General features: G+C 38.1%; 1 protein-coding gene across 24 annotated transcripts in view; it reads left to right on the top strand.

The window, feature by feature from the left end:
- Positions 1 to 27,039, top strand: part of kif1b (kinesin family member 1B) — a 74,363-nt gene extending 47,324 nt beyond the window's left edge. For 14 of the 24 annotated variants that reach the window (XM_030138339.1, XM_030138348.1, XM_030138344.1 and 11 more), the window contains 24 exons: positions 1,258 to 1,376; positions 1,742 to 1,827; positions 3,431 to 3,560; positions 3,876 to 4,029; positions 4,647 to 4,737; positions 4,826 to 4,944; positions 5,366 to 5,421; positions 5,676 to 5,876; positions 6,574 to 6,682; positions 7,675 to 7,741; positions 7,911 to 7,995; positions 11,745 to 11,850; positions 12,175 to 12,201; positions 14,273 to 14,387; positions 14,489 to 14,622; positions 14,751 to 14,812; positions 16,401 to 16,546; positions 18,250 to 18,510; positions 18,645 to 18,716; positions 19,742 to 19,863; positions 19,982 to 20,134; positions 22,586 to 22,778; positions 24,171 to 24,289; positions 24,394 to 27,039. In XM_030138339.1, coding sequence (XP_029994199.1) covers positions 1,258 to 1,376; positions 1,742 to 1,827; positions 3,431 to 3,560; positions 3,876 to 4,029; positions 4,647 to 4,737; positions 4,826 to 4,944; positions 5,366 to 5,421; positions 5,676 to 5,876; positions 6,574 to 6,682; positions 7,675 to 7,741; positions 7,911 to 7,995; positions 11,745 to 11,850; positions 12,175 to 12,201; positions 14,273 to 14,387; positions 14,489 to 14,622; positions 14,751 to 14,812; positions 16,401 to 16,546; positions 18,250 to 18,510; positions 18,645 to 18,716; positions 19,742 to 19,863; positions 19,982 to 20,134; positions 22,586 to 22,778; positions 24,171 to 24,289; positions 24,394 to 24,436 — 2,770 coding nt within the window. In that variant the 3' untranslated portion in view covers positions 24,437 to 27,039. The remainder of the gene's footprint in view (positions 1 to 1,257; positions 1,377 to 1,741; positions 1,828 to 3,430; positions 3,561 to 3,875; positions 4,030 to 4,646; positions 4,738 to 4,825; positions 4,945 to 5,365; positions 5,422 to 5,675; positions 5,877 to 6,573; positions 6,683 to 7,674; positions 7,742 to 7,910; positions 7,996 to 11,744; positions 11,851 to 12,174; positions 12,202 to 14,272; positions 14,388 to 14,488; positions 14,623 to 14,750; positions 14,813 to 16,400; positions 16,547 to 18,249; positions 18,511 to 18,644; positions 18,717 to 19,741; positions 19,864 to 19,981; positions 20,135 to 22,585; positions 22,779 to 24,170; positions 24,290 to 24,393) is intronic. The other 10 variants (XM_030138357.1, XM_030138354.1, XM_030138352.1 and 7 more) reach the window with 3 other exon arrangements.
- The last annotated feature ends 342 nt before the right edge of the window (positions 27,040 to 27,381 follow it).

Here is a 27,381-nt window from a genome sequence, read left to right as displayed (position 1 = left end):
TTTGACCACTTTTAACTTTAATACGATTAGTCATACTTCTGTGCTCACAGGCCTGCTATGTATGAGTTTCTTATAATTTAGCCTCCCTAAACTGAAAAGCCACCATCCTTTTCTCTCCACCTCCTCCCAGTGTGATGCCTCATCCCCCGCCACCATCGAAGCACTGACTGTATTAACTCCCATCTGTGTGTTATATACTTGTATTTACTGTGTCTAAGTTGAGGTTTCTGTCATTTTATGTTTTTGTTTAATCCCTTAAACCCTGTTTTATTTACTTTGTTGTTGTATTCATTATTTTTATGTTGATATTTTTGATTTAACAACCTTGTTTGCTTTAACACTGCAAAATTAATGTGCTGTAGGTATTATTAACACAATAGTAGATGACAGTTACATAATCATGCTTGCGTTTATTAGTTTTGTTTTAGTTGATGAAATGACATCCAGCAGCAGCAGCAGCAGCAGTGTTCGAAATTACAGCTCAGGGTGTTTCAATAGTGTAGCCTCCATGTTGTAAACAGCATAGCCTTGGTAATAAATTCTACGTGCCAGTTTCGGAAGAAGATGACAGATCGGTGCAGGCAACAAGCCAGTCAGATTCTCAGTAACAGCCGCAGCTCAGATACCTGCGTCACAGTGACTTCAGAGGTTTTTTACAGATTGATATCTTGGCCTTGAGGCTGAAGGATAGAGGGAGAAGGAGGGGAAATTGTAGGTCACCAGGGGTGCCGCAAAACAAAGTCCCACAAAAAATGTCAGTGTGTGAATGTGAGACTAACATCCCCATAACGCAACATAATACAGCACTCTTTTACAGCTTTTACCACCACATCCCAGGCGATCTGTCATCACCCTGTCACGCTGTTTAAAAATAAAATGGTTGGTTAAAGCTGCTGCTGATTTTTGTGCCCCTAAGCACGTATGACTTTATGTTCACTGTTTCTGTCTTGTTTTTGCTTGTCCCTTAACATTGTCGTTTATTTTACTGTATGATTCTGTAGTGTTTTAGTTATTAATATGTTAAGCTGATGAAATGTTGAATTATTTTGTGCACATAAGATATTTCTGTGTTTATTGCAAAAAATATGAATTGTATACTACGTCAGAGTTGTTATATGACAGCAGTATGTTTTTTTTAGTAAGCTCATTTACATAAACATTTCAGAAAAAGAGTCGTACATAACCACAAAATCTGCAGATGTTCCGCCCTGCACCAGAATCAGGTTGTCATTTTCCTCTCCTCCCTCTTACTCTCAGAGCTTTTGTGTACCTGAGCAACCTGCTGTACCCTGTACCACTGGTTCACCGTGTTGCCATAGTAACAGAAAAGGGCGATGTGCGTGGTTTCTTGCGTGTGGGGGTCCAGGCTATCGCTGGTAAGTAATTAATGAGATTCACAAATGAACAAGACTGTGAAGCTTAGTATTCACTGTCATCATTGTAATGTCTTATGTATACTAGAGCTTTTATGCTAGTGTGTTTTTTTTTTTTTTTCATGAGGCTTTGAGGTCAGTTTTCTGGCAGTATTTCACTAAAATAAGTCATAGAACTGAATGAAGAGATGATGCAAAAGCCTCTTCAGATGTTAACGTTAAAACATTATGACGGATGCTCCAAGTCACTGATCTCATTGCAAAAAGAAAACTCCCTGAGGTGCTCAGTGTTACTTTAATGTTTTGACAGTTTTAGTCTGCTGTGTGCGCGGTAGATCCTAATAAGAGGATGTTTTGTCTGTTTGTAGCTGATGAGGAAGCTCCAGACTATGGGTCAGGAGTTCGACAGTCAGGAACTGCAAAGATTTCCTTCGATGATGAATACTTCAAAAAGGTGAGCCCATGAAAGTAGTATTAAACTTTGAAAATATCATTTTATGTGGGTATGATATTTGGGTTACTCTTTGTTTTCTGTTTTTTGAGACAGAACATAAACAGAAGCTTTAGCAAATTTAGTTTTCAGTCAAATTTCATATTGTATTGACAATGCATTTGCTCCATTATTGACCCAGGACTAGCCCAACTGAGAGTAACATGTCTTTCACAGCAATGTCCTGGGTAAGACAGGCAGCAGCATAGTTAACCAGACTTCAGGCAGGGTTGAAGGTATTTATAGAGCATAGTCCATAGACCCTCAAAAAGTCTAATTCTCCTAAATTAAATCCTTAATTACCCTTAAAATTGGTGTTTAATCCTTAAATCTGACACTCAAAGGTCTTAAAAAATCCACAGACACGATAAATTTTGTGTTCTTTGGGAGTCTTTGTCTAATATATAATTAGTGTTGATCTTTTTATCACAATGGAGATGGGAATGCGTGGAGCCTTCAGCAGTCATTCATGGGTGGAGGGGTTCAGCTTTAGCAGCTTGAACGTCAGCAGCAGAAACATTAGTCATGGAAAAATGGATTGAAACTGGTTCAAGGCAATAGCTGTGAGGCCCGTTGTACTGTTGTTTTTGTGAATGCAAGGTCTTAACTTTGAGCAAAGATGCCTTTAAAAATGTCTGAAAAAGTCCTAAACTTGGCTTCATCAAACCTGCAGATACCCTGTAGGAAGCTTAGATGCAAATGAAAAAGGAATTACAGAACTATTATACAGTATATTAAAAGTTTAAAAGTATTCACCAACTATTGTATAAATAATCAACATCAATGAAAAATAAATCAATCTAAACTTCTACTTCTTTGTATCCCTGTAATTCATTTAAGTTTTAATGACTAATGAGACCACATGCCAAAAATGTAAGTCATTTTCCAAGTAAATCCAGGCGGATAAAAGCAGAACACTGAAACTTAATCTTTCCTGATTTATTTAGAAACTTATGAGCATAGCATTCTGTACTTTTTTGTTTGACACAGATTTGTGGATAAGATGTAAAAAGACATAAAATAGCTTTAAAAATAAGACTATGCAATGACAAGGTGAGTCCTTTAACGTGAGCAAACAACAGGAAATGAAGTGCAGGAGGTTTTAGAAAATCCTGTGCTAAACCTCAGTCCATAGCAGACAGTCACCGATAAGAAATACATGTATAAATAACATCATCAGAGTCCTGGATCAACATATATATGCAGGAACATATATGCAGGAGTAATAAGTATCCTTTTTATTTCTCAAAGGACAGGCATCAGTCTGAAATAACCCCATTACCCACTAAAAAAACAGAACCAATTGACATAATCCAATTTCAGTTTTTTCACTCAAAAGAGAGTCATCCATCACAATTCCTGAATATTTCTTTGAGATCCAGACTCAGTCTCAGAGCTGTGAAAAATGGTGGAAAATGCAAATTTCAACGCCTTTCATTCTGCATTAGAGAAAATCATGAGATTTGTTTAAAGTAGAATTTACTCACACAGGTGTTTCTAATTCATTACACCAGCTATATGCTAATACCTCCACTCTTTCATTTTGCATCTGTTCTTATCCAATCAGAACGACTTTCCATCCACGGTCATGACTCGCTCCGGCATGTCCCTGGAAGAGCTGCGCATTGTGGAGGGCCAGGGTCAGAGTTCAGAGGTCATCACACCCTCGGAGGAGCTCAACAGAATCAATGACATGGGTACGGCTGCCAGACCTTCAGTTCACCACTCATAAATTTTGACCTCTCAGTCCAATGAGAAGCAGACTTGGCAGATGCTCTAGCTGAATGCAGTTAGGGTCTTAAAATACTTGTTATGGAAATGAGACTGATGCAGTTTGACTTGCTTTGTGAAAGAATGTGAGCACAGCAGAGTCTGCCCTACAAATCACAAGATTTATTACACACGCAAACCATTCTCAGTGCATTATGCAGATCACCAAGAACACTGGAACTGCACTTTTGGGTCATTTTCAATACATCAGAGTTCTAAGCTCCCCTTTTTGCTTTCCACAGACCTCAAGCTGGGTAACATTACAGACACAAAGCTAAGCTGTGGTGAAGACTTAGCAGGCCAGCTGGAGGTGGGCAGCATCTTTACCTTCCGTGTTACTGTGCTGCAGGCCAGTGGTATCCCACCAGAGTATGCTGACATCTTCTGCCAGTTCAAGTAAGTTTATAGTCCCCAGAGGAAAATAAAGACAAGTCAATTACATGTAAATCAAATTTTTATAGTGCAATATCACAAACCACAAACTTGCCACATAATTTGTACATTACAACACACTTGGTTTGAGTAAAAGAGCCCTTAAAATGCGAACAAATGGAAAAACTATTAGAAAAACAACAGAGCATGGATCTGTTTCCTAAGACTGACAGATAGTTCAATAGGTATAGATACACTAATTAATCAGTGTTTCCAATTAATCAGCTCCAATAGCATGTTGGTGCAGATATTGGCTGATAGTTGATATAAAGTGTCTAAACTGAAAATACTGATTTTGAGGGAAAGTCACTACCATTTCAATTTTTACAGTTAGTTTGATCAGTTCCAGATCTATCGATTAATTAATGTGATTGAGATTTTCAGTTCAAAAATAAAATGAAAGACTCATAATGTATTTTGAATTTCTAGCAATAGGTGTTATGTAAAGAAATGTGTGCATTTATTATATACATTAATCCATATGCAGGTTCATAATCAAATGATGGAATTGTGACGGGTGATGCACATTTTGGAGAAAGTAAATATGACACACTGACACTCATTTCTTTTTCTTCCCTCAGTTTCTTGCATCGCCACGATGAGGCTTTTTCTACTGAGCCTTTGAAGAATACTGGCAAAGGAGCTCCTCTGGGCTTTTATCACGTCCAGAATGTAATTCTACACACACACAAAATACACACAAGCTGACAACTTTACATGAATGAGTTCTGACAGTGTCTTTCTTTCATGGCTGGAGCAGATTTCAGTGGAGGTGACAGAGTCTTTTATTGAGTACATCAAGAGTAAGCCCATCGTGTTTGAAGTTTTCGGCCACTACCAGCAGCACCCGCTGCACCATCAGGGACAGGACCTGATCAGGTTGGTGCAAATGCAGAACTAATTTTTCCCTTTCTCTTTTTTTAGAGGAATTGATATGTTTTGATGTAGCTTTTACTTCATTTTTGTGTTTTAGTTTTTCACATTACATGAGATATCTCTCTTGTATCCATCCTTTTAATGGTCCCATAAAGTGCAAATCATTTTTATTCTTCTACAGTATGAATCATTAACACTGATGGTAAAAACACACTGGTTTTTCCTACTATTCTGTTTCGTGTTCATTACTGTTATATTTCAGTTAAAATAATTTTTTCATTGCTGCTTTTAGCTTTAGTCTCAGTTTCCATAAACTATAATAGCCCTGTTTGGAAAATGTTTGACTAACTTCAAGATAATTCAAATTTCTTAGAGTTTTCAATGGATTTCAGTAATTTTAACTGAATTGTTCCCGCATTAACAGTCCTCCGACACCATCAAGGAAATACTACCCTATTCCCATGCCTCTGTCTAAGCCAGGTAAGGACTCATGTGTCATGACTCTACACAGTTTTGTACCTGTTAACATCAGTATAACTTCATTCTGTCCAGTATCATTGTATGCACATTCCTCACATGTCCTTCCACTTTTCTTTCATTTCTCGCTTCCTTCTGGATTGCTTGTCTCTTATTCAATTTATCCAAAATCCCTAATCCTCTTCCACATTCTCCGTCTTCCTCTGTCTTTGCAAATTTTCTCATCATGTGTACAACATCACACATTGCAATCCTAGACCACACCCGTAAGATAGAGTTGATCCGCTTCCTGATGAGCGGCTATGTGAATGGCACAGTGCTGGACACGTTGTCCGAACACGCCAACGCCCTGGCTTCCACTGCCGTGGCCAGTCTGGAGGACGAGGCCGAGCAGCTCTCTCACTTCCCCTTCCTCTCAGTGCCCTATGACACTGTGCTAACTGTGCCCAGACACCACGGTTGGTACAGCAGACGCAGTAGCACTGAGCAGACTCTTAGATGTACCTGTGCTGTAGTGATTAGACTAGTGCTGTGCTTTGCTATTGTGATGCTCTGTGACTGCAGACTACAGCACAGTAAAGCTCTGCAGTGATAATGTGTACTGCAGCTCAGTCCAGCTCAGCCCTGTCCCTCACAAACGACCCTGAGCTGACACCTTCAGGTCAATCCCCTGTATACACTGATTCTATAGCCAAACAATCATAAAGGTATTTATCCTAATCATAAAGGATCACTGACATAGCTTTCACAGCGTAAATCAGAATCCAAAGGCTTACGCTTTTATATATTCAGCTGCAGTCAAATTACAGTAGTCTTCATATGGAATCATGTTCACTTCAGACATATTGAACACTAATGACAGCACACAGAATGTAGCTGTGTGCTTCAGAGATTAGCCTGTTTCAACAGGAACATAATCCTGATGTGTCAGACAGCAGGGTGCAGTCAGTGGTGGTGTAATCTGTGATTTAGCTCCTCATAGCATCAGTGCACATGTAACTGCTACGTTTTCATGACATATTGTACTTACTGTTTTCTGTCTTCACCATAGTGCAATAATATCAGTGTTAATAAGCAACCCATCCTTTAAGTAGTAGAACAGTAAGGAAGATTTCATTGTCTCATTCAGCTAATGTCAGCTTGTGTGTCTGTCAGTTCCAGCCACTAAGTTGAACACCATCACCAAGTCCAACCTGGGCCAGTGCGTCAGCAAGTACGACCTGCTGGTTTGGTTTGAGATCAGCGAACTGGAGCCCACTGGAGAGTGAGTGTCTACTCAGGTTTTCAAATGCACCATGGAGTTCTGTCTGCCCATTCTTATTAGCACATAGTGATTAGCAAGTATGTTTACGTACATGTTATTAAAAAGTGATTATCTGTTGCAACAAGCTGAAGTTGCAACCACTGCATACATCCTATTAGGGGTGGAACAAAATATTACTTCCTTTTGGGGTCTATTATCAGTACTCTTTGTCAAATATCAGTGGTGCATGTTGAGATGGAAGTGGCAGTCAGAGGAAGAGGTAGTTTTTTGTCTCAGTTTGCAATTTGTGTCAAGCTGACACCACAATGCATTGAATAAATACATATATAATTCCTGCTTTTTGGCCTTTTTAGTGATATTTTGTCGTCTTCAGTTACACAAACACCATGATGGATAGATTCATAGATGAATGTCTTGTAATGTCCTGAATTTCCCCAAGGGATTAATAAACATTGGCTGAATCTAAGGTATTGCAGAATCACAATACCATGATAGTGTCTTGATAGTATCATATCGTGTGTTACTCTGAGATTCCAACCCCTATGAAACTCCTATAGACAGTCCACAAAAATGTAATGGCATGAAAAGAAAATATTTACATAAATTAAAAGTGAATAAAAAAATGAGAAGAGATTTGTTCATGACATTAAAGTCATCTTTCTACCAATGCAGTGTGCTTGGTGCACCCAGCCTTTCATAAAGTAATACCATAAAAACACAGTCAGATTTAGCAGAATAACATCTTTCTGAAACATGTCCACTGATATAAGCATTTTAACACCTACTACCTATAAACCATGGCCTCCAGCAGTAAAAATATAATAAAACTGCTGAATGAAAACAAGAAAGTTGCTGTGACTTTTGTAAGCTTTTGTCGGTGTGAGGCTGAGGGTCAGGTTTTAGCAGCGCATAAACAATCGCTCAAGGTTAAAGTCCATGAAAAGATTTGAGAGGTTTGTGTTCATGCTCATTCACATTTCATGCCTCCACAGGTACATTCCCGCTGTGGTGGATCACAGTGGAGGTCTGCCCTGCCACGGCACCTACCTACTGCACCAGGTACCGTAACTGGAGCTTTTCTACGTTTTCCAAAAATCAGACTTTATTTTTCTTCCAATAAAAGCTGTGAAGAATTTGTGCTTTTAGAGAAACATTTAAAGGCTTAATTCTGATCTAGCTGCTTTCTGTGGACTTCTCTAATCCTAATCTCCTGTCATCTTTGCTGCAGGGGATCCAGCGGAGGATCACAGTGACTCTCATCCATGAGAAGGGTAGCGAGCTGCACTGGAAGGATGTTCGTGAGCTGGTTGTGGGTGAGTAGTCCCTCAGGAATTACTATTTCGACAACAAACAGGCACAGCAGAGACAAAAAAACTCTGCTGTTTCCCCATCACTGATGTAACAGAACAGAGGAGATACTGCAGCGTGACTGTTCTGTCACAGCAGCATGGACATATATCCTGACGATATCATCACCTTTAATGAGCTTCACTTATGAAACAGAATTGGGAAAAAAGCCACACGGTTTCATCAGTCATTTTGTCAGTCTGGGGAGTAGCGCGTGTTTCACTTCAGGCAACTTCTCTCTTTAAGCAGTTTATTCTGTAGCTGTAGCCGATGGACCAAATAATTACATTTCACATTTAGCGGCTGACATTCTTACCCAGAAATGCTCGTGTGTGAGCAGCCTGCCGTTCCTAGTTTCACTCCTGGACACAGATAATGTAGCTATGAATGGACACACTGGCTGTATTAGACCACCCCCACCAAGAAACAATAAAAACATTTATTTATACAGAACTTTTTATCACATAGATTTACTAAGTGGGTACAAATGTTCAAATACATCAGATCCACAGATAAATACTCATAAACTCAACCTGGTACCTGTTTAAAGGAGTGATATTTTGCTTTTTTAAATAGAATTATGCATTTTAAAACATTTCCCTGTGGTCTATATAAACTGTAAATGCTATGCTTGGGTTTAAATTCTTCATTAATTCAACTCCACAGGTCCATCTTCCACACTGTTTCTAAGTAATGACGCCAGAAAGGTCGTTTTGAACGCTGACCCTTTAAATGCTAATGAGCCACTTCAAACCCCACCCCCTCTAGGTTGCTGCTCTGTCCCATTCAGCCACTTGTGTTCATTAATACAACCAACAACTAAATATTTTAGGTAATCGGCTCAAAGTTTGGACATATTTTCAGTTTTTACTTCAACCGCTGCTGCTGACAAACAATTATGTTGTACTTGGAGAAATGTTTGCCACAAGTCTTGACCTTACATGTACAAATGTCGTGACGTAACTAGTGATAAAACTTAACAAAGTAAGCAGGAATTAAAACGAGTTGTAGAAATCTACTTGATTTTTGCCAAAATGAATATAAAGATAGTTTTGCAGCACCTGGAGGGTTCAAATTCAAACTTTATGAACTGTTAGAGTCCAAATACACAAATAAATGTACCAAAGACTAATAAAAGTGGGTTTAGCAAAATATAACACTTGTAATTATTACCTTTAGAATCTTAGTGCTTGGTTTAATTTGGTTTTGTACTTTGGTTGAATATTTAAGTAATGGCCTTTATATATTTTAGTCATATCATATCTACCACTTTCCTTTTTATTAACAAAAGACAAAAAGAAATATAATAATGCAAACGTATGACTGTTCTTCATCATATGGTCTATATGCATAATTAAAGTATTTCTTAGACTTATTCTGCAGCTGTAGCATAAAATGATGATATTTGATAAATATTTGTCAAGTTTCAATATTATGCCAAAGCTAATTGTCACAAAACCAAGCCCTAAAGTTCAATACATTTTATTATGTGTCTGCACTAGAAGACAAAATGGAGTCAAGCTATGAGGATGATTTTTGCTCCTCTCAGTGCACACCTCATGAATTTTATACGATTTCCAAATTAAGCCATGGTTCTGTTCAGCCTTTTGAGAGCATCTGCAGATATTCAGAGCACAGAGCTCAAAGTGCTGCAATGAATGTCAAGATTATGGTCATTACTTGGCCTATAATTAGTCTATTACCAGATTTAGCTATCTGTATTACTAGAATTATTTATGTTGTAATTAGTTATGTCTACCAGGTATTTAGAATACTTTATCAATCCTAGAGGGAAATTATTGTGTGTTACAGTTGCTCCATTCAAGTATAATAAAAAGTAGCAGGAAAGAATACAAAAAAGAAAAAAAATTGTTAAAAAATACACACACATACCAAATTTACATATTAAAAAAACTCTATTAAGACACAGTTAGAAAAGCAATTTGTACAATATGTACTAGACAATATATTATCAATATTTTAATTAATTTATGTTGCAGTTCTGGTCTAGAGATCCGTATATGTCCAGTCACGCACCTTAATGACATCCCTTTAAATGGTTGAATTAATTTATAAACTTACTGTGGTCAAATAACTCTCTAAAGCGAGGATTACCGAACTTGAGTTCTTCAGCTCAAGATCCAAAAAAAGAAATTTGATGTCTCAGCGGCACCCAAACATTGAAAAAAAAAAAATCTGAATTGCCATAACATCTTTATTTTTACCGACTACTCTGTTGTCAAAACACTGCACCCTGTTCCAGAGACGAACAGAGCAGTGAAGCAAAAAAAAGGAACACTCTTCTTTTATTTGAGCTAGTCAGAGGTAGAAGAAGTATTCAGGGAAATATCACAATGTAGAAATAATCCTTTACAAGTAGAACATTCTGAATTGAAAATGGTGCTGTAGTACTAAAGTGTCATAAGTAAAAGTAGGACATACTCTGCAGATTTACTCATTGGGTTTCTACTGCTTAGATTCTTAGTATTTATTTAATACTGCACCAGATCCATACACACCATACAATTAAAAAATTATATGTAATCGTAAGTGTAAAAAAAAAAAAAGTTAATTTCTTTCACAGTTGTAATGCCGTAGAATTAACGTATTGTAAAATGGAAACACACATACTGAATTTGTTCTTAATTATTCTACTTGAGTAAATATACTGAGTAACTTTCCACCAGTGGAATTAGGAAAATGAATTCAGATGCTCTTTCATAACCCTTTTTGCCTTTTACTCTGTGAATTAGTGACCTGATATAATAGGTTTCATGACCTAATTCTGGGAGCTTCTTTTTTAGACTCATTTTGTCAAAGTATTAAAAAAGTAGTTCAGCATTTGTAACTAATGTGGGTTTACGCCGTCGCCACAGTATTTTATATGAGTCTGTCAGATGATCCTCTATAAAGAAGATGTTTCTTTTAATGCTAAGACATTTTAGGTAAACTACCAACTTATATTTCCAATGTCTTATGATTTTGTACTAGTAGCTACAGCGATAGATCAACTCCCTGAATTCTCCTGAATGTTCTCATTGTGAAGTCAAAGCCTGTTTTCATGCACCGTCTGCACAGAATGAATTATGAAACACCATGTCATGTGAAACACTTCCTTCTTTATATAATTTTGTTTTTCAAGCTGTAATGAAACAGTCCTGTTGTCCAATCCTGATCTGAGTTATGATATGTTTTATATGGTCTGTTTATGTCATTTATTTTCTCAACCCTCTCTTTTACTCTTGTTTTACTGTCTTCATTTTCTTAGAACATTTTTATTATGAAAATATTAGTTGTTGCCATTTTGAACAGGACTCTCTGGATAAAGATATCTCAATAGGATCTAACTAGATAAATAAAATACAATAAAATAAACACAGTGGCAAGAAAATGTATTAGTATTTTCTAGTTTTCTACATGAATTGGTCATAAAATGTAACATGATGAAATATTATAATTGTATAGTATTAGGTTAAGAATATAGTGTTTGTCTGTACTTGAGACTGTGATGCAGATTAGATCACATTTTACATGCAGAAAACTAGGAAGTTTTGTAGTGTTCACAAATTAAAAGAAATAAAAGTGACTGATCTAAGTTTATTTATATTTTTCTGATTGTGTGACATTTTCATAAGAAAAATGCAAAGACCCTTATATCTAACATGTAATAATTCTTATGAACACACTCATATTGATGATCTTTTTGTCCTGACAGGTCGTATCAGGAACAAAGCCGAAGTGGACGACAGCGCCGCTGATGCTGTTTTGTCGCTCAACATCATTTCTGCTAAAAACATCAAGTCATCCCATAATTCCAACAGGTAGGTGAATGTCTGCACCTGTCAGGTTTTACACCCGACACATTAAAATGTAAATCCGTGCACTTTTCTGGAACTGAGAGAAGCTTTACGCCTTATTTGTACATATTATTGATTTCTTACCAAACAACAAATTCTTGTCAGATCCAGTGTTTGTCCTTTTATTTAAGGTGAATCGGAATCATTGCATGACTGTGTTTCCATTTTCACTGCTGTTATTTTTCACTTAATTTGCTCCATTGTCTCTGTTGCCTGACTCTTTGTGCTTCTCTCTTTTTTCTGTGCACTCTTTCCTCCTGCTGCGGCCGGACTCTTGATTGTACTCAGGCTTTCTATTGATAAGGATATTGATAGGTACCAGTGACCAGAGAACATAAGGCTCCTTCTTCTGAAAGACCTTTATGTTCCAATTTAGTCTCATAGATCCATAGAAATAAGTTTCCTGCACTTTGTTTCACTACTCTATTATTGTGTTGCATGAAGAGTTGCCTTCATTTTCATCAGTATTAAGGATCTACAAGAAAAATGAATGCTAAAAAAAAAAAAACAGTGAAGGCAATCTTACATGCAAATGATGTCCCTTTTGTATTAGGTTGTGTTTATTGTGACACTACCAGTGACCTCCAACCGGTGTAAAGTCAATCTGTGGCACCCAGATTCCAACCAATGCTTTCCCTCAGCTGTTATTCACTGTATGACTCGTGCACTCAGTAACACAAAGGCCCATGAGTCATTGAGGTACAAGCAGGGCAGCTTGTTTGAAGCTCAGTCTGCGGATAAGAGCGCCCCCTGCTGCCCAAAACAGGAACAGTGTAAAGGATTCCTCTGAGGGCAGTCATCTTAGAAAGCAGACCAACATAAATCTCTGCAGTGACAGGCTGGAATCACTTTATTCATTTAGTTTAGTCTTTTCATTGGTTTAAGATGTTTTCTGAGAGAGACAGAGCTCCTTTAATAAACAATTATTCAAATCATAAGCAAAAGAATGATATTTCAGTCTCTGTACGGTCAGAAAATGCAAAGAGACATGAAATCTGTATCTGAAAATCAGGGTTATTACACCAAATTTCCATTTATGGATTCTTACTTAATTAAAACATTAATATTGTGTGGTGAAAAATGAATGTGCATGTTTTTTATGCACATGAAAACATTGCATTTTTGTCATTTTGGCCAGTCAGTAAATAGAAAGCTTTGACTCAAATACATGTGTAAAATGACAGGAGCTGGAATCATGAGGAAAATTAATCAGAGTTTGGAAATAAACCCCTTCCTCCTGCAGCTCCCTCTTCTCTCACCAAAGCACAAGACTAGAATCATTTTTACTGTTATGAAAAAGTGATTTCACATTTATAAGCTTTCATGTACAAGTAGATTAATGGCCAGTGTCATATCTGATGATAGTTTTTCTGTAAAACATAGGCAAGAAATAGATATACAGTTGCAGAAAAAATTATTAGACCACCCTTGTTTTCTTCAATTTCTTGTTCCTTTTAATGCCTGGTACAACTAAAAGTACATTTGTTTGGACAAATATAATGATAACAAGAAAAATAACTCATAAGAGTTTAATTTCAGAGCTGATATCTATCCATTTTCCATGGTTTTCTTGATAATAACCAAAATCACTTCAGTTCTTCCATCAATATCTATGACATTGTACTGACAAAAACAGTGCTTTTAGACATTCCATGTTTTCTTTTCTGTCTGTTTTAGTCACATGATACACACAAGAGTTAGTATTTGATTGCATAACCATTGTTTTTCATGACTTTTGATGGTCTAATAATTTTTTTCCGCAACTGTAGAACTCTCATGTTGTCAGACCACTTCAATTAAAATACACTGGAAAAATTCATTGGGAGTCTTTGCCCATTGATGCTAAAAACTGTCAAATACTGCAGATTTAAATAGAAAAGCAAATGTAAAGTTAGTGATCTCTTAATTTTTCCAGAGCTGCATAATATTCCTAATTACATTGTGCTACCCAGAGGTAATAATTGTCATAAATTATTAACAAAAACAATGATTATCAATGGTATCAAAGTTTAACCTGTTCCAGACTTATTCTGGATGCCACAGTTGTAGTTCTTGTCCCACACAAAGCTACGATCCCTCTCAGTTCTTTCCTGACACTCAGTTGTTGACACTCAGTGTAACTCCTGCTCACGTTGTGTCTGTTAAGATCTCACCTCAGTGTGTTTCCTCACATCTTGTCATGACTAGGGATCAGCACCAGAGCCCTTTCAGTCACTGCACAGCTTCGACTGCCTGGTGTGTCAGGGTTGTTTAAGTCATAAGCAACAGAATGATGTTTCACTCTCCATGTGGTCATTTCATTAGAGCCTTTTTCAAGAAGATAATGATGTGTGAGTCATTGTGGGATTTTGTCGTCACCTCAAGATGTTTTGCTTTTCCCACTCAGGACCTTCTACCGCTTCGAAGCAGTGTGGGACAGCTCGCTGCACAACTCCCTCCTGCTAAACCGAGTCACTCCTTATGGAGAGAAGATCTACATGACCCTCTCAGCGTACCTGGAGGTCAGGAACTCATCTGTGTTTCTTTACATTTACCTCTGTAATTCACCCTCCTGCTTGTCAGTAATAAAGCCAACATACTAAACTCTGTCCCCTCCTCACAGCTTGACCACTGCATCCAACCAGCTATCATCACCAAAGACATCTGCATGGTCTTCTACTCCCGAGACGCGAAGATCTCCCCTCCACGTTCCCTCAGGAACTTCTTCGGGAGCGGATACTCCAAAACCCCCGACTGGTGAGTTTGAACTTTCCCGTATTTTGCTCCTACTGTGTTTGAAATATTCTTTTGACTTTATTTTAGCTTTTTATGTCTGATCTAATAATTGACTTAAATCTGTTTCATTCATTTCTGCTTCATTACAGCAACCGTGTCACTGGTATCTATGAGCTGAGCTTGTGCAAGATGTCGGACACTGGAAGCCCAGGTGAGCAGACCAGCAAGACCCCATGCTACTTCTGTGGCAGTTCCCAAATTATTTTTTCTCTATTTATATCTTCTTAACTGATTTATCATCAATTTTGTTTAATAATATTATCCTCTGTATTTTGCATTTTTTGGTATAAATCATGTATTTTTCTGTCTTTAATTCACAGATCATGTAGATGTTCATGAAAATTCAGAGTAAATTAAAGGTCGATTATAGCAAAACAAAGAAAAATGAAGAAAAACTTATTTTTTCAGCAAAGATATTGCTGACTGAATGTAAAACATGTGTTTCCATCCACTGTCATTGATCCAACTCAGTGGGTTTTACTGGTGAATCAATGTTATAGAAGATGACAGTGTTTCCACGTTCACTACGGAGCCTCTGAACGTCATATCTGATGAACATGAAAAGATGACAAACTGCATTTTACACCAATTATTTACATGTATTGATAGGATTAGTGGATCAACAAGTATTAAACACTTTAGATCTGTAGATGGTTTGCGTCACCAGTGGCTGTTTGGGTCTCTATGGGTTAAACTAGGGGTCAAAACCTGAAATGGGCTGTGAAGCTTTTTTCACTGAGTTGTCAGTTGGTAACATTGAAAACAGCAGTAAAAGCCATGCAAAACACATTGGAAACACCTTAGTAACAAAAGGCATAAGACAAAAACAATGTATAAGACAAAAACTACATAAAAGACAAAGACGACAAAATATGTAGTAAGACGCATCAAGCTGCAAATGGAATACAGTACTGTGCAAAAGTCGTAGGCTTGTTGTTTCAGTAACCTTATACTGGCCACACATGCATTTCTTAGTGTTCAAATAAAGATGCAACCAGGATATATGAGAAAATATGCACAGCATCAAGAACAAAATTTTCTGGAAAAAAAAACAAAACAAATCGAAATGGTAGTATTTAGTGTGACCTCCAAGCACTTAACATGCCTTTAACCCTTTTGTTCAGACAGTATGAGACTTATTGCATCTATTTCCTGATGCTTTATACCAGGTTTCATTCAACCCACGCCAAACGTTTCCTATTGTTTGGAGTGTTTTTAATCATGGGAACAGATGTCATACTGATCTCTAACTTTAACTTGTAATAGCCATATAGCTCTGATTTGTTGTGTGTTTTTAATACCCTGCACTAACTGAGAAATAAATTCATATGCTCATTTCAACTCTGCAAAAACAAGAAAACCAGAGGTGGCCTAAGACTTTTGCACAGAAATGTAGAAGACAAAAATTAAGGTGAAAATTGCATAAAAAAGAAGCATTCAAAGACTTTTTTGGCAGCATAAAAGTCAGTCATATGTGTTCATTTCATGGATCTGAGCGTGTTGCTGCCTCACTAACATTACTTTCTAGAAGCAATTGATGTTCCTAGTGTTTAATTCAACATTGTTTCACCAGTGAAACCATCAGTAAAAATGTAGACATTAAGGCAACTTTTATCTTTTGGGTCTGGAGCTGAAAAATTTTGGAAGTTAGGATCATAAATCATAGATATACATGTAAAAATTGCTCCCAAAACTTCATCCTGATGTCATGTTTTGTATTTTTTTTTTGTCCTGAGCAGGGATGCAGAGGAGGAGGAGGAAGGTCCTGGATACATCAGTGGCATATGTGCGGGGAGAGGAGAACCTGGCCGGGTGGAGGCCCAGAGGAGACAGTCTCATCCTGGAGCACCAGTGGGAGCTGGAGAAAATGGAGCAGCTGCATGAGGTATGTTCTTTAATCACCTTTTCACACCTGAACGTCTTAAACCACAGCTCATGTTCTTGTTGCACTGAATACATTTAGCCACATTTCGCAAGTTGGATACAGAACATCACCTGCATCCTGTCATCACCTTTGTGGGCTGTATGTCCCTGTGCTCTTTAGAATTAAATGAAGAAACGAAATATATTGCAACACAGCTACACTTTAAAGAAAACCCCATCCCCTTCACATAACAAAGGAGCTCTGGCAGTCACAGTCATAACCTGAGTATCCATAGAGACAAGTCCATTAGGGAATGCAGAGATGGATTCAAGATCTGAAAAAATGAGTTTTCCCTTTTGAGAAATAAGTCAGGTTTTCTAATGTCGTGTTTTGTGACATTGTAGGTCCTTGAATGTCCTTCTGTTTCATGTTCAGCCCTTGACAAACAAAAATTTATTGCTTTTTTCCTCCTTCACTTTACTGGAAGTGTCCCTGTGCTTGACAGTTATTGGTTGGTAGACTGATGCGTCTGACGTTGATGCGTTGTCATTTTTCCATTAGAGTGAAGAAAAATTATTGAGCAGATCCTCTTCATTGCCACTGTACTGTTGTTATCATGGCATTACTATCAAAAGTATCAAATACTCAAAACTAGCTCTATGAAAAACTTTGTCTCCTCTCTTCCTCAGGTGCTATTCCAGCTAATTTCTTCTGCTTTCAGTTCATTTTCTTCTTTTTTAATGGCTGATGATAGTCTGTCATAACTTTCTAGATTTTCTATGCAAATCAACACAAAACTGAAGTTGTTTTTTTGTACTAGAAATATTTCAATCCAAGCTTAGACCTTGTGTTTTCATCAGATCAAGGTTTGGCTGTTTGGCCTGGGGTGGTTTTACACTTCAATTGAGCTTCATGTCAAATAGAAAAGTCTGAAGGTCTGAAATCACATTAAACCGGGTCCCCATGTGGTCTTAAAAAGTCTTAAAAGTCTTGAATTTACAAATCTGCATTTAATACCTTTAAAAAAGTCTTTAAAAGTTATTAAATTCGATATGGAAGGTCTTAAGATATGTTGCTATAATATGTAATATATAATATGATATGTGTTTGCTGCATTGTGTTTAAATGCATCTGGGAAATGTCCAAACTGCAAAGAAAGTAACATTATTCTACTCAGTTTCACCCGTTTCAACTCGACCATTTATGTTGAAATTAGGAACTAATTATCGCAAACTTTGCAGCCCCTGATGAGAAATGAGTTAGAACGGTGAGAATCAAGATGTTGGAGTAAATAAATGCATTTTCCTAAATTCTAGGAGTCACAAATTTTTGCGAGTATGGCCGTGAAATAGGCATTGACTTATTTTTTTAAAAGTCTTATTTATGAAAGTTTTTTTTTTTTTACAGATACAAAAACAAAATACAGAACAAGCAGGTAGTGAGGTCAAGGGGTTACAAAGATCTCATTGTTTAGACAAGCAACACAATTTTACACTTAATGGATGAGATGAAATAGGCATCAACTTCTATTCGAAATAGTCTTAAAAGTCTTAAATGTAACTTGTAAAAACCTGCAGGATCCCTGATTAAACCACTTTCCATTTGAATTCCCTCAAAAAGTAGAACACCAGCTTTTCAGCCTGACACACCATTCATCTTCCTTCTGAGTTGTAGTTGTGTTTCGTCTCTCAGTTGAAATGTAACTGTTGATGTGACTCTTCCAGGTGGAGAAGACCCGACACCTGCTCCTGCTGAGGGAGAAGCTGGGGGAGGCAGCCCCGGTGGGAACAGCCCCCACCGCCAAGTCCCTGAGCGACTGTCTGTCTCCCAGCATGAGCTCCGGCTCCTTGTCCACCTCCACTTCCATCTCCTCGCAGATCTCCAGCACCACCTTCGAAAGCGCCATCACACCCAGCGAGAGCAGCGGCTACGACTCCGCCGACATCGAGAGCCTGGTGGATCGTGAGAAGGAGCTGGCGACGAAGGTGAGAGCAGTTCATGTAACGTAAGACAGGATGGGTTCTAAATTGTGTTTAGGTGCATTATTAATAAATGATGACTGCTGCTTTTCTGCTGGACTGTGACTTGATCAAACTCATGTTGTGTTGTTGTGTTGCAGTGCTTGCGGCTCCTGACACACACCTTCAACAGTGAATACAACCAGGTGGTCAACAGTATCAGTGACTGCAAGGTGAGAAAATACAATTTAAAAAAACAGACGCATTTAATCATACACAAAAATATATTCTCATTCTACAGGCAAGTTTTTGGCAGATCAGGCAAATAATTTCTTTATGAAAATCTAACTTCTGCCACTGACAGCACTGAATTAGGACATTTGTAAGTAAAAAAAAAAAAAAAAAAAATACAGAGCCAGAGGGCGAGGTTTAATATTAAACGAAAAACATCAATGCTATAAACTTACAAGAAGAAACTTGGACATCCTCTGAGATTAAAGTTATAAATTTACAAGGAAAAAACTCACAAATTTACAGCAGAGAAAAACCCCTCTCAGGCAGTCGGAAATAAGACTTTTATTGCTCCAATTTGGAACTTTATCCCTGACACAGTGCTGCTGCTGTGTAATTCCAAATACTCCAGCAATAACATAATTTGGTTAAGTGGTCATTTTTAATGTTAAAACCTAAAATGACTTAAAGTACATTACATTAACTCTAACAGCACACACTGTTACTGCACTGGTCTGTACATACTGTATTTTACATTTCTTCTATGTACATTGTACATAGTCTTGATACACTAATCCTTTAGTGTTTCTCATATTGTTTCACATATTCTTGAGTGTTTTTGATATTATATTTTCTCTTCTGTTTGTAACTAGCCGAGAACTACCTCTAAGAAAAATTTCATTATGTGCACATAATGTCAATAAACGTTCTTGAATCTTGAATTAGTGTCCATTATGTGTAGCCTTCACTTGAGTACATGATTATATGTAATGTGTCTGCATTAACATTGTTCTGGAACAAATAAAATCTGAATACACAAGGAAAAGGTGTTAATATTTCAGATGAATAATGTATGTCTTTTCTTACTAGACACCAGAATAAGACGGTCTTTCTTCTAAATTCATCATTTTACAATCACAGAGAATTTGTCTTTATCTAAACGTTACCCAGTTCATTACTTTTTACTGTCAGTGCATGTGTTGATGTGTGTTTTAGACTCATCTCTCTGTATCTTCTCTCTCCTCAGCTCTCAGACATCTCTCCGATGGGCCGTGACCCCTCTGTGACCAGCTTCAGCAGCGCCACCCTCACCCCATCCTCCACCTGCCCCTCCCTGTCTGACTCCCGCTGTGGCTCCGTAGATCAGAAGTAAAACTTTTGAACCCTTTACACACAGCACATATATGCACTGTACTATTTTTAGCTACGATTGTAGGTCATCTTTGTGTGTCATCATGATGTTTACTTTGGGTGCTCTGTTCCGTAGGACTCCAGAGAACAGCTCCCGTGCCTCCAGCCCGTCTTGCTCAGACTATGAAAACTTCCCGATGGTTCCAACTCTGGAGACGTCCTACCTTGCACGGGCTGGAAAGAATGAGTTCCTAAATTTGGTGCCTGATATTGAAGAAATGAGGCCAGGGTGAGTACTGCTGGGTCTTAAAGATGTTGCTATGGCCATCAATTTATGTCTTGTGTTCTGTTTTAGGTGCAGTTTTAGTTTAGTAATTTCATCTATGGGAGCTGAGCCAGCACAGCATAAAAAGGGACATTCTAGTTTTTTTATTTCAAGCAAGAATTTAGTGAATTGAGTGGAACTGCTCACTTTGGTTCATTTCAACTGGAAGCACATTAAAATAATCTGAAGCTTATCCACAAAAACAAAAGTACAAAGAGTATTTTAACCCCTAAGGACCCAGTGTGACTTTTGTCTCAGTTCCCAAATGAATTTTTCTTTGTATTTATCCTTTCCTAAGTGATTTATCACCATGTATTATAATATTATCCTCTGAATTTTGCATTTTTTCCAGTGAACATTGTCTTTTTTCCTATGTTTAATTGACCGATCATGTAGATGTTCATAAAAGTTCAGAGTAAATTCAAAGGTTATTATATCACAACTGAAGAAAAAGTGACTTTTTCAGTTAAATATACAGTACAGGCCAAAAGTTTGGACACACCTTCTCATTCTTCGCATTTTCTTTATTTTCATGACTATTTACATTGTAGATTCTCACTGAAGGCATCAAAACTATGAATGAACACATGTGGAATTATGTACTTAACAAAAAAGTGTGAAATAACTGAAAACATCTCTTATATTCTAGTTTCTTCAAAGTAGCCACCCTTAGCTCTGATGACTGCCTTGCACACCCTTGGCATTCTCTTGATGAGCATCAAGAGGTAGTCACCTGAAATGGTTTTCACTTCATAGCTGTGCCTTGTCAGGGTTACTTAGTGGACTTTCTTGCCTTATTGATGGGGTTGGGACCATCAGTTGTGTTGTGCAGAAGTCAGGTTGATGCACAGCTGACAGCCCTATTGGACAACTGTTAGAATGCATATTATGGCGAGAACCAATCAGCTAAGTAAAGACAAACGAGTGGCCATCATTACTTTAAGAAATGAAGGTCAGTCAGTCTAGAAAATTTCAAAAACTTTGAATGTGTCCCCAAGTGCAGTCGCAAAAACCATCAAGCGCTCCAACGAAACTGACTCACATGAGGACCGCCCCAGGAAAGGAAGACCAAGAGTCACCTCTGATGCTGAAGATAAGTTCATCTGAGTCACCAGCCTCAGAAATCGCAAATTAACAGCAGCTCAGATTAGAGACCAGATGAATACCACACAGAGCTCTAGCAGCAGACACATCTCTACAACAACTGTTAAGAGGAGACTGCGTGAATCAGGCCTTCATGGTCAAATAGCTGCTAGGAAACCACTGCTCAGGAGAGGCAACAAACAGAAGACATTTATTTGGGCCAAGAAACCCAAGGAATGGACATTAGACCAGTGGAAATCTGTGCTTTGGTCTGATGAGTCCAAATTTGAGATCTTTGGATCCAACCGCCGTGTCTTTGTGCGACGCAGAAAAGGTGAACGGATGGATGCTACATGCCTGGTTCCCACCGTGAAGCATGGAGGGGGAGATGTGATGGTGTGGGGGTGCTTTGCTGGTGACACTGTTGGGGATTTATTCAAGATTGAAGGCAACCTGAATCAGCATGGCTACCACAGCATCCTGAAGTGACATGCCATTCCATCCGGTTTGCGTTTAGTTGGACCATCATTTATGTTTCAACAGGACAATGACCCCAAACACACCTCCAGGCTGTGTGAGGGATATTTGACCAAGAAGGAGAGTGATGGAGTGCTGCGCCAGATGACCTGGCCTCCACAGTCACCGGACCTGAACCCAATCGAGATGGTTTGGGGTGAGCTGGACCGCAGAGTGAAGGCAAAAGGGCCAACAAGTGCTAAGCATCTCTGGGAACTTCTTCAAGACTTTTAGGAAACCATTTCAGGTGACTACCTCTTGAAGCTCATCAAGAGAATGCCAAGAGTGTGCAAAGCAGTCATCAGAGCTAAGGGTGGCTACTTTGAAGAAACTAGAATATAAGAGATGTTTTCAGTTATTTCACACTTTTTTGTTAAGTACATAATTCCACATGTGTTCATTCATAGTTTTGATGCCTTCAGTGAGAATCTACAATGTAAATAGTCATGAAAATAAAGAAAATGCAAAGAATGAGAAGGTGTGTCCAAACTTTTGGCCTGTACTGTATCATTAACTGAACATAAAACAAGAGTTTGCATCAACTGTCGTTGGTCAAACTCCATGGGTTTTACTGGTGAATCAATGTTGTACAAGATGATGATGTTCCCATGGTAACAACGGAGCCTCTGAGCGTCCAAATGGGTCATATCTGATGACCATGAAAAGACGACAAACTGTATTTTACACCAATTATTTACATGTATTGATAGTATTAGTGGATCAACAGTTTAGCTCAGTAGATGCTTTTGGTCAGCGGTGGATGTTTGGGTCTGTATGGGTGAAGTGAATTTGTTTCCTTTCTGTTCTCTCTCTCAGATCTGTTGTGTCCAAGAAGGGTTTCTTAAGCTTCATGGAGCCACGTTCCAACTCCTGGGTGAAGCACTTTGTGGTCGTGCGTCGACCCTACGTCTTCATCTACAACAACGACAAGGACCCGGTGGAACGAGGCGTCCTCAACCTTTCCACAGCACAAGTGGAATACAGTGAAGACCAGCAGGCCATGCTCAAGGTACATGTCCACTTTGTCTAATTCTTGGTTCATAGGATCCAACAGAATATCAGACAATTTCACAGCCACAATATACAAAGGATGTATCTTCAATGTTGCTCATATGTTTTAAAACACACTACGCGAATGAACAAATCTCTCATTTTAAGCTCCATTCACATCAAATAATCACCACGAGACAAAGAGACGTGCCAGTTTAGTTTTTGTTTCCTGCTGTTGCTGTATATAGCTATTGTATCTGTAGGGATTTGGGTGATAAGGAGCTACAGTTGCACTTCAGATCCTGATGAAACAGCAAAAAAAAAAAAAAAAGAAAGAAAACAAGAAGCTTGAGAATTTCTCCCGTCTATTCCTGGAGGAGTTCTGTCGATTAGAGTAGCTGGTGTCACCTCTAATGAGCAGTCAAAACACAGTCGAGGCAGCCCTCCACTGGGGGAATAGAAGGTAAAAACACAGTGTTTCTTGGTGACAAGTGAGATGTAGGCTATAAACACTAAGAAAAGCATACAGTATATTCTAAAAACAGTCACAGTGATAGTGAAAAGCCGAGATCACGGGAAAAGTATTTGCTTGATTTGATGATTTTTTTTGTCTCTTTGTCAATCTTTGGTCTTAACTTACAGTAAAAGAAAGTATGTTTTTGGCAGATCGAGCAAACAATTTCTGTGTGAAAACTGAACCTCTGGCACTAAAAGCACAGTATTAGGACATATGTAAGCAAAAAATATATAGAACCAGGGGAAGAGGTTTAATATTTAACATTTACAGTCGTGGAAAAAAATTATTAGACCATCAAAAGTTATCAAAAACAATGGTTATGCAATCAAGTACTAACTCCTGTGTGTATCATGTGACTAAAACAGACAGAAAATAAAACATGGAATGGTTAAAAGCACTGTTTTTGTCAGTACAATGCCAAAGATATTGATGTAAGAACTGAAGTGATTTTGGTTATTATCAAGAAAACCATGGAAAATGGATAGATATCAGCTCTGAAATTAAACTGTTATGAGCTATTTTTGTCGTTATCATTATATTTGTCCAAATAAATGTACCTTTAGTTGTACCAGGCATTAAAATGGACAAGAAATTGAAGAAAACAAGGTGGTCTAATATTTTTTTCAAAAATCACTCATATTCACTATTTACAGCTTCAAAATTTCTATAAAATCTCTCTGAATCACTGTATAGTGTTATAAAAACCAACATGCTTCTTGACCTCACTGAGGCCCCATATTTAAATTACCAAATATGATCATTCCAGTAAAGGGCTAGCTGGGCTTCAGTGAATCCCTCTTTTTTCCTGTTGCTGTATTGAAGCTTGGATTAAGGTTGATTTTCTGCTCAAGTCGCAGCTTCCTTTTGACTAATCCACCTTATTTGACCTCTTAGACTCCCAACACATTCGCTGTGTGCACAAAACACAGAGGCATCCTCCTGCAGGCCAACAACGAGAAGGACATGAACGACTGGTTGTACGCGTTTAACCCTCTGCTGGCAGGAACGATAAGGTACGCACCGTCTGGTTCTCACCTAAACGTCACAGTTCCACATTTTTTCTGGGAATAACGTCCTGATCCTCCACCCTGACGTTCAAATCCCGTTGTTCCCACAGATCGAAGCTGGCCAGGAGGCGCAGCGGCCTAACAAAGAACTGACGGCACACAGGAAACCACAGCTTCCATTCTTCTGAAAAGCTGAAAAGCCTTTGAACTTACCAAGTGTTAACACTTATTAATCATTGTGATTCTTGACGGTTTTCTCTTGTAAGTAGACTTGTGGCTTAAGTCTCCTTTCATGCGACTAAAAGTTTCAGTTCCAGAGAAATTTGCCTCCCTCTCCCCTTCCAACAGCCCCTCTGCCGACTTTACGTACTCTCCTCCTCTCTATTTCTCCCCCCTTCTCCTCTGCTTTTTGTGTTTTTGTTTTTTATGACAATGTTTGGGGTTGATTTGGTTCCGCTTCGTTGTCATTCCTAAACTCCCTAACTAGTAGCATGTCGTAATAGTCTACTTGTGTGTGCACGATTCTTCGGAAAACTGTTCTTTCTGGCCACTAATTTTCAGTTTGCCAATCATCTGTAAAAACAAAAAAAACGTCTCTATCAGTGTTATTTGTCTTTTTATTTTGAGTTTTTTTGTTGTTTTTTTTTTGTATTAAAATGCCCGCACGATAACTGCAGCAGTCCTCAGGAGAAGAGCAGGTTTGCTTACACAAAAAAGAAGAAAAAAAAAATAAGCCAAGTACCTACATCTGAAACCATGAAGGGAAAATATCAAATATCTCTAAGTGACGTATTAGTTTATGCTCTGCTACAGAAAGCAAGGCTACAACCACAATTATTGCTGCTAATGAATTCATAGATTTTCTCCTCTTTATGAGATTTGCATCAGACCGCTGCCTCTTCTTAAAGTAGACTTTAGCTTCCACGTATCGTCTCCTACAAGGCATTTAGGATCCAAACTCCGAACTGAAAAATCTCTTCCCGACTCAGCGAGACATAAGGGCAGCACTGGATTCCCACTGTCGTCCATGTGATATTAAAACCCCTCCTCGGTCCGTGTACATACACCGATGCCAACCCCCGATAGTGCCGTCAGTCAGTGAGTGAATCCTTACAATCATGCATTTGTGTCAACATAAAATAAAATTAAAAAAAAAAAATACACGCTAACTGCAGAAACATGCAAAACTGTAAGAAGATCATTCATGTCTCGGCAGTAAAAACATGAAGAGTCAATATTTGTTGCTGCTTTTCAGACGTTTTAACTGAAAAAACAGGGTTTGGAGGAGATGAGGAGGAGGAGGAGGAAGACGGACGTACTCTAAAGAGAGAATAATATTTGTACATACAGTAGGATCTGGGATTAGTGTGTTAGTTAACTCATGTAAGACATTCCTCTCAGCTCATTTTACACATTTTTTTCCTCTTTTTTTTTTTTTTTTTTTTTACACTATGTTGAGTCTCAAACCACAACCGAGCCTCAACATCCGTGTTCGTTTTCGTAACCATCACTGACCCGTGATACCGAAGACAAAACCTAGTGAAAAATGGATAATGAAGAAAGAGAAGGAAGTCTGTACAATTTAACCTTGACGTCGGTAGTTACAGTAAACTGATGAAGCTGCTAGAACACAAACCTGCAGGACTAGACACAGTAAAAGCAGTAGCGTGGACACACCTTCACCGGTTACCATTTTATTTTTTGCGACTTTTAACCTCATCTAACTTATTTTTTTTTGTTGTTGGTTTTATAATTCTGACTAACATCGCTGATTGTTTTTCTATTCTGCTTTTAATCATTCCATCGTGACGTTTTCTACAAAATGTAAAAGAGGGCATTTATTTCTCAAATTTTTAACCTTATTTTGCACATTAACTCACATATCTATAGCAAGAAAAGGGCAGATCATACATGAGGTCAAGATTATGTCTCAGCATCATGTGAGTATCAGGAACATTGATGAGAGCACATATCAAGGCTACACTGGATAGCTGTTTTTCACTGAAGGTTTACTAGAAAGTCAATATTAAAGGGAAGAAATATCCTCAAAGCTTTTATTTCTGATGTTGTCGGTGAAAATATTTGCTCTGCGCTGCTACTTTTGGGGCTTAAATTCTGACTTTTTCAGCGCTTCTGTTTCTAAAGTTTGCAGAACTGTGACTCGGTACAGATTGGTGTTAGTAAACTCTGGCCAAACAACCAGCAGTACGCCTTCTGTATTGGGAAAAAAAAAGGACAGAAATGGGTAGAAACAGAGGTACTGAAATGAGAAGCACTTGATTGCCTGTTACATTGTGCATTTAGTGGTGAAAACTAAAAAAAAACCTCAAAAATGTCTCTTCCCTCAGGTCGGTCAACCTGCTGGTTAGAGATAAAAGACAAAAACACCAAAAAAAAAACCTTCTATGCACATATTAAACGTGCTCCGTCAGGCAGAAATCTTGAAAATCCTGAATCTTGAACCGGACCTGGGCAAATATTTTCACTCCACTAACTAATCTGCAGAGGTATAACATTATTTTGGATTGTGTATTTATTGTTTGCAATGTATATATTAGTTTGCAGCTCTTTGCACATATTAATAAAAGGTTCAACTAACTGATCATATAAAGTCTGTGCGGTTTAGTTGTTCTACTCAGAATGAACCAAATGATGGTGTGGCAGCCTCCTCCGGTCCGGTTCTGATCCGATCCAGAGGAGAGTTGAATGTACTAATGATATTGTGTGTTTAACAAAAACAAGAGTCGGTGGGAAAAAAAAAAGTGAACTAAAATGGAACCCGCTGCACCTTTGTCAGGCTGAGCGGGTTCCATTAGTGCTTCCTTTTACTCAAGAGTGTGGTTTGTAAGTGAAAGTCTGCTTTTAATTTGAAGAAAACTAACTCTGTTCATGCTTATCATGAATCCTAACACGAAATAAGGGTGGTTTTTAACTCGTTTTATTTTTCATTTTTTTCTAATATCAGGGATTATAATACAAAGTAGCTAGTGACATCTAAAATGACAGGATACTATAGTTTGTGTCTTTTATTCACCTCAACACTTTTTTCCGTTGATGCCTTTCGAACAAAACTCAGCCATGGTATTTTCCATTTTCCC

The sequence above is a fragment of the Sphaeramia orbicularis genome, chromosome 7 (genome assembly GCF_902148855.1).
Source record: "Sphaeramia orbicularis chromosome 7, fSphaOr1.1, whole genome shotgun sequence".
Lineage (NCBI taxonomy): Eukaryota > Metazoa > Chordata > Actinopteri > Kurtiformes > Apogonidae > Sphaeramia > Sphaeramia orbicularis.
Note: the sequence above shows the minus strand (reverse complement) of the source record. Positions and strands in the feature narration are given on the sequence as shown.